Source organism: Aptenodytes forsteri, unplaced genomic scaffold, assembly GCF_000699145.1.
Source record: "Aptenodytes forsteri isolate BGI_AS27 unplaced genomic scaffold, ASM69914v1 Scaffold93, whole genome shotgun sequence".
Classification (NCBI taxonomy): Eukaryota; Metazoa; Chordata; class Aves; order Sphenisciformes; family Spheniscidae; genus Aptenodytes; species Aptenodytes forsteri.
The window spans coordinates 6,888,183-6,895,360 of record NW_008794665.1 but is presented as its reverse complement, the minus strand read 5'-3'; the positions used below and the strand labels follow the sequence as shown (position 1 = coordinate 6,895,360).

The following is a 7,178-nucleotide window of genomic DNA, read 5'->3' as shown; positions in this document are numbered from 1 at the left end:
GTAGAGCATGGAAAACTAAAAAGTCCTTGGCTAGTGTAAACACTACCTAGCAACAACTAAAATATCGGTGTGTTATCAACATTGTTCTCACCCTAAATCCAAAACACAGCACTGTACCAGCTACTAGGAAGGAAATTAACTCTATCCCTGCCGAAACCAGGACAACGTGGTACACCTCTCTGGGCTAGCACTGCATTGTTAGGCTTTGGTACTTACATACACCATGACCCGTCTCACTCGCACAGCTGCTCTGCTCAGCAACTACCAGCTGTACCTCTCTGGAAAAGTACAAAGAGCTCACCCTGGGTATTTTTTGTTCTAGTTCTGTGTTCCACACCCATTTTCCATTCTGCTGCATGCATGCCTACCGTAGCAACCTAGAGAATTGCAGAAGATTTCTGCCATTGTTCAAGTCCAATACATGTAACAGTTCAAGAGCTTTTCATCAGGAGGTCACAACTCCAAGATGCTATTACAGATTCTGTTAGCCAAGTCTCACTCAACCTCTCAAAAGATCAATTTAACATCCCCAAAAGGATTAGTATTTACATCTGAAGCTAACTCAGATGTTTTTAAAATAGAAGCCCCTTAAAACTTTTCAAATACCCACAACAATGGAGTCTAAACATAGAAGGGGCTCAGTACACAAAAATAATTAAAAAGTTAGGTTTCGTATATTTGAAAGTCAGTGGATGAAAACCTATTGTTCTCAGAATCATGGAGAGCTTGCCATCTTCAGTGCAGCCATGATTTCAACCCTCATGTATCCTGAGTAAGTGCTCTTCTAATTCTTAAAGCTCAAGGGAAATCTTTCACTCAAGGAAAAATGACAAATTTATCACAAGGAATGCGACAGTAAAACTGCTGAAGCAATACAGGTACATTTCAATTCACACAACAGGTTCATATTTCTCAATGATACTGGAAAACTTTTAAAAAAAATAATATTAGCACTAAAATTAGTAGTCATATTCAATGTTAATAAAACTGTATCATTTCGCAAACCTGTTTCAAGTGCTCCATCACAGCTGATGCTGTGCAAACTTATGAAAGATCAGCAACAATCAGGTAAAATATATAGTCTGAAGGGGAAAAAGCACAGAATTAGTCAATAATTTAATTTCAGGAATCACTGATTACTTAATTAACAAGAATACTCAAATAATATCACTCACTTTCCATAAAATGAACATTTCCACTAGCACCTTAAAAAAAAAAAATGTATGTGAAAAATTCAAACATTTAAGTAAAATAATTTTGAGTTACAAGTTAGGAAATACACCACTTGACACATACGAAGTTTAAAAACTGTCCTGTTTTCGCTCCGAAATTACCTGAGCGATTTATTATAAAACTATCCTAACCACTCTTCCTTACATATGAGGCTTATCAGGGGAATTTTGAAAATACAGGTATTTTCTTAAATTCACTTTGAGGAGAAGAGTGTAGAGCAGGACACTTCATTACTCATTTAATTTCTGAGTAAATAAAAGCTACAAGCAAAGAGAAAATTAATTTGGTTTCAGTTTTACTGTTTGCACATAATCTTAATATATTATTAACTTAGGAAATTGTATTTCTTTTAATGATAGTTGTAATAAGCTGAAACTTGCTAAGGACAAGCTACTGAACTGAAACCATGATAGCCAGGTAGTTTAAGTGCAAGTCTGAGCATGGAAAGTTCTGTGGTTTTCTTCATTTTATTAAAGAGGCATGTAAGTATTTTTTTTGACACTAGACATGTAGACAGGTGTATGTATGATACCTAGGTTTTCCTTTTTAAAAAAAAAAAGTAGTAATAAAATTACAGGAACTTAGACTGAGATTGTAATCAGGGGTTAGTAATAATAAAATTACAGGAACTTAGACTGAGATTGTACATCAGGGGTTTGGTATGACAGGCCAATGCTCCCAGGCAAAACCACTGAAAGTACTACTTGAATAGGCTTAAAAGAAAAAATTGTGCTTTTCTTTCTGCTGACAACTAAGCAACTAAGCATTAAGACTGAAACCAACAACCAGCTGTTCAGTTAACTTTTGTTAAGCAATGCTTTTCTAGCTCAATACTCTTCAAAAAAAACCCCAAACCCCATATTCATTGAACGGGTAAATTACCAACCCTAAACCAAAATCTTGACAGAAAATAGCTGCAGCTGATGGTGTCCAGCCAAACTAATATCCATAGAAACCCATTATAAAATCAGCTCTGTGCCATTTCACTGCGGATTACTTAAAGCTCATAAACTTATATGCGTACATACTTGACCATACAGTTTTTTTTAATTGTTCTTTTCAATGAGAACACCCGACATAGCATGTCACTTAGGAAGACAGCTATTTAAAAAGACATTTCTGCTTCTTATCATTGCCTTTTCAAATGACATCCACCAGGTAGCTGAAAGTCAAGCAATAATCAGAAACAGAAAACATCAGTCTAAAATTTATGGCAACCCTGCGAATGAATCGCTTCATGTGTCTTTGTAAGAACAATCAATGGGTAATTTTGACAACATGTGTAATTTTCTTTAAAAAAAAAATCAATAGATTGGTTCAGCAGAGACATACTAACATCTTGATTTTTTTTTTTTTTAAGATCAAGCCACGGAAAAATTAGGGGGCACAATGTACCTACTAGGAATGTCCCTTGTTTATTACTACCCATGCCTAAATATGGCAATACTAACACCTCTTGAAATAGGGTTGAGAAGCAGATAATTAACATGATAAAGAAAAAAATGAAAGAACAAAAATAAAGATACATGTACACACAGATGACTAACACACAGAGGAGCTCAGTTCAGTTTGGTCATCTGTTTCCTGTTATAAACTTACTTTTTCCAGCATTACTGGCTACAAGGGTAACATAAAAGAAGACTGGCAAGACAATGGAAAATTCTGACTATGTTAGGACAACATTTTGTTCACCCTACAGCTGGTCCCAGTGGGGCCAGACAAGTAAGAAACACAAATGGTATTTAGGTCTGCATCTTGGACATCAAGCTAGCATAACAAGCTTGCATAACAAGCTGCCAGAACAACAACAACAACAGTTGTTTACTTAGCAGGACCACCATGTCCAGTCACCTTGTTTAGGGAATTCTAGGCTCTATTCATTCCATACCATTTATGTATATGGAAACATGCAACAAATTCACACACCTAAAAATTAATATAATTGAGCTCTCATTTCTAGAGAGAAGTCTATGGCACAGAGTGGCAATTTAATCTGTGGTAAATTAGCTAGTATCAGCTGTTGAAAATATCTTCTCCTTTTTATGCTTTTTTTCATCTGCTTCTCTTCATTTCCAATAAACAATATATCAGTTTACCTCAAGTATTGTTCAGGCTTTACTATTCATAAAGTAAGGTAACTCCATCCTTAAAATGAAGAAGATTCTGTTCTCCTGAGAAGAAAAGAAACCAGAGCCCACTGATGCCAAGTGACAAGGTCACAAAGCAGTATTACAAATGGGATGCAGTCTCACTATCCTGTAAGCCATCAAGATGATGGATACTATGAGATGCTATCAAAATATCCCTGATCTCGGGGGGGGGGGAAGATCAGTCACAAACTCACTTTCTGTAATTTGGCCCATCCAAGAAAAATGGGATGTCATGATGAGTATAAACACAGCACTGGTTTTGCAGGTTTTCTTCCTTGCTTCTATAAATCTTTTCTTCCCGTGAAGCCTAGTTCTATGTGGAGCGGCAGATATAAAATAATTTACTTAAGTCACAAATAAGCAACTCCTGTGGGAAACTGCATCATTAACATGAAAACAGGTACTTTAAAAAATGGAGAAAAACCCAAATGAAACAGATTGGTATTCGGATTCTTGTGTGACTTTAGCTGTTTTTCTTGACTGTGCTAAGTATCTAATAACCTCTTGGACATTTGTCCAAATAAGGTTCCTTCTCCACCTCTGTTCCAAGAAATACTGGTTTTGCCTGTTAAAAAAGCCATTTTTATCTTTTATTCAGTGGCACACATGGTCCCTATGGCACATCCCAATGCATTCCTTCTCATTTTCTGGTAGCTCCAAAAACTATTACAGATTATTGAGACACATATTGTAGAAATTTTGAAGCATGTAACAGCACAGATTTTTGCTCTACTGAAAGCTATTTATTATTGCATAGTATTATACCATGCCAAATATTCAACAGCACCACAATTAAAACACTCATATTGGTACCCATTGCCTGGAGCAAAGCATTGTGAAAATCCTTACTGTAAACAGCATCAAAGCTTGCACTAGGTGTCTCGCCTTGATGAGTTCTTCCTTCAGCACAAAAAGGTAATGAAGAGACATTTTCTCACTCCAGACATAGTATCTGGAGTTCTAAATAAAGTAATTTAACACAGGTAACATTCAGACTTGACACACTGCTATCTTAAAAACTGAGTTCTCTTTGGGCAAGTATGAGAGAAAACCCTGGAAGCAATTGGTATTGCCATATATTTTATATTTGCTATATATTCTTCCAACCTCCAGCTACTCCTGTAACTATAAAAAGTTGCAGAAAAAGTACGACGTCATTATCTACTGAAGAACTTGGGCTAAAGGTATGAAATCATACCTACTTGCTTACCTTTGTGCTTCCAAATAAGTGTGCAGCTTCCTTCAGTCTTCACATTAAAAAAACCCAAGTATTTAGACCTTTTAGAGATATAAGTTTCATGAAGAATAAAATATTTCAGGATCCTTTTTTTTTCCTCCAATACCTATTGTTGTTTGCCACATGCACTGAAGGTAATGTTCACACTGACCAAACTTCAGATATATTTAAATTAATCCATGGCAGAATTCATAAACATATCAAACCCATAAACATGCAGGAAAAATCTCGTTAGAAGCTGTTTTCCATTGTGTTAGTGTCAACAGATGATTTTTAATTAGGGTAGAAAACTGCCTACTAATCAGAGCACAGAAGAACATTTATTTTCATTTTACAGTAACATGTCTGTGGTTGATCTTTTCAAATGGTTCCACAATTGCAACTTTGTTCAAATTTTAAACTGAGTATAAAATCAAGGAAGATGATGTGTATAGACACATGAACTGTCCTTAAAAATTTCTTTTGACAGCAAGTTTCTTAAGAATGGGAAGCAATGCACTTCAAGTAGCAGAGGTGGCAGTGAAGTATCCCTTTGCTAACATCATCACTAGCTCCCGCTATCTGGTCAATGGATAAATAGTGGTTTGCTTTCTTTAACTAAACACACTTTCAAATGCCTCGTTACAGAATTCTTGTGTAATATTTTTTAAGTCTTTTTAAAAGACTGGCAAGTTAGAATACATTTTTCTATAAGCAGTATGATGCCCAAAGTATTCTGATCAACTTTTATTATAAAAATAATCTTCCTACAGTAGTATGGAAATCTTCAGCCAAGTCAAGCCACCACCTGTTGCACAGCCTTCTTCACTAACACCATAAATTTGATCTTTTCTGGTCCTCTAGTGATCTACATCATTGGCTGATAACTGCTCTGCTTATGAGCACAAATGCAGTTTTGAACATGAATGCAATTTTGAAGCAGCCAAGACAGCTTTACTAAAAAGGAAATCACCTTCAATTGGTCAATGAGACCAACTTTTTTCTAAACCTTTGTAGATGGATATGATTCCATGCACAGTTGTTAGATCCAGAAACTTCTCAGTAAGAGAACCCGAAGTTGCTTAATGACACATAACAAGTACAATTTGTGATGCTCTGCATGCAGTTCACTTTCTAAGACTTTTTGTGCTGCTTCCTCTTCCCAACGCAATGGGTTCAAGATGTGTGATGTCTGGTTCCCAGCTATGCTTGTATCTGCTGGATGTCATTATGTGCTGAAGATTTATGTTCATCTTCAAATCAAATGCAAGTTTCACACTCTAAGCAGGGATGCCCACAAACATATTGTTCTTTGGAGAACAACTCTCTGGCTCCATAGATGTCACTTGGACAGAGTAGTTACGTTCTTCTGCAGCCCATGCCCGATCCAGATCCACAAGGCCCATACACTGCTTTCCTAAAACGAGAGCAAAGGAGAGTATGGAAAATCTAAAACTATAGAAACATTATCAGAAACGTGTACTTCAATATTCAATGTTAGGAAAACACATCAGTAAGTCATCTAAAAAATAAGTTCCAAATCTACTTAAAAACCAATCTTAATCTGTTTTACTTCAAATAGACAGTCATTAATAGTTTTAAATTGCATCTGTGACTTCTAACGCTCATCTAGCAAAGAGCTTGAGAAGGATTATTAACTCTTTATATATGGAGAAACATAACAGGCACAACTATTTTTAAGTATTCTCAAAACTTACAGAAAAATCCATGCATTAATGTAAAAGCCACAGGAAGAAAAAAAATGCCTAGTTTACTCCTTAGCTGTCTGACTTGCCAAACTTCTACTCCTCTTTATACCCATAACTGTTTTCTTCCTGTACTTTCATCTAAAAACTAAAAAACTCTGATTATTGAATACCAACAAAAGACTAAAATACCAAACAGTGATCCAGTGTAATTGATTTGAGACATATGAATGTAACTGCTTATAAACAAAAATACTAAATTACTAATGAAAACTAATCTTATCTCAGATTTAGCTGCAGAAAAAACAGGAAGGATAAATTCAAGGGTTTTTTCTGCTTAGAAGTTTGTATTATGATACAGCCGTGCCAAGATGATGGAGCCATTTGTCTTTACATATTTACTCATTATAATTGATTATTATGTTCTGAAATACAGAATTGACTTGCCAGATAGTGTTTTCAGCAGTTTGAAACTCTCTTGCAGGAAAGATTTAGCACTTCCCTGAAATGTTTTATCGCTAACAGTCATACAGTCTCAAGTCACGAACAAGGTACAATCCTGCTTCAGACCCAAAGCCAATGATCCTATGTCTTTTCTTGTTCCTGACAGAATTGTACAGTTAAATATATTTAGGGTCTGAGTTGACACCAAGTTGGGCAGGAGTATTGATCTGCTTGAGGGTAGGAAGGCTCTGCAGAGGGACCTGGACAGGCTGGATCGATGGGCCGAGGCCAGCTGTATGAGACTCAACAAGGCCAAGTGCCGGGTCCTGCACTTCGGCCACAACAACCCCATGCAATGCTACAGGCTTGGGGAAGAGTGGCTGGAAAGCTGCTGGGCAGAAAAGGACCTGGGGGTGCTGGTTGACAGCC

The 7,178-nt window shown here is 36.4% G+C and overlaps 1 protein-coding gene across 1 annotated transcript in view; it reads right to left on the bottom strand.

Moving 5' to 3' along the window:
• Nucleotides 1–4,922: 4,922 nt before the first annotated feature.
• The window catches only part of GSTCD (glutathione S-transferase C-terminal domain containing), a 79,354-nt gene continuing 77,098 nt past the window's right edge, over nucleotides 4,923–7,178 (bottom strand). Inside the window, exon 12 of the mRNA XM_009273566.2 lies at nucleotides 4,923–6,016. Within this exon, the coding sequence (XP_009271841.1) occupies nucleotides 5,880–6,016 (137 nt within the window). The 3' untranslated portion in view covers nucleotides 4,923–5,879. The remainder of the gene's footprint in view (nucleotides 6,017–7,178) is intronic.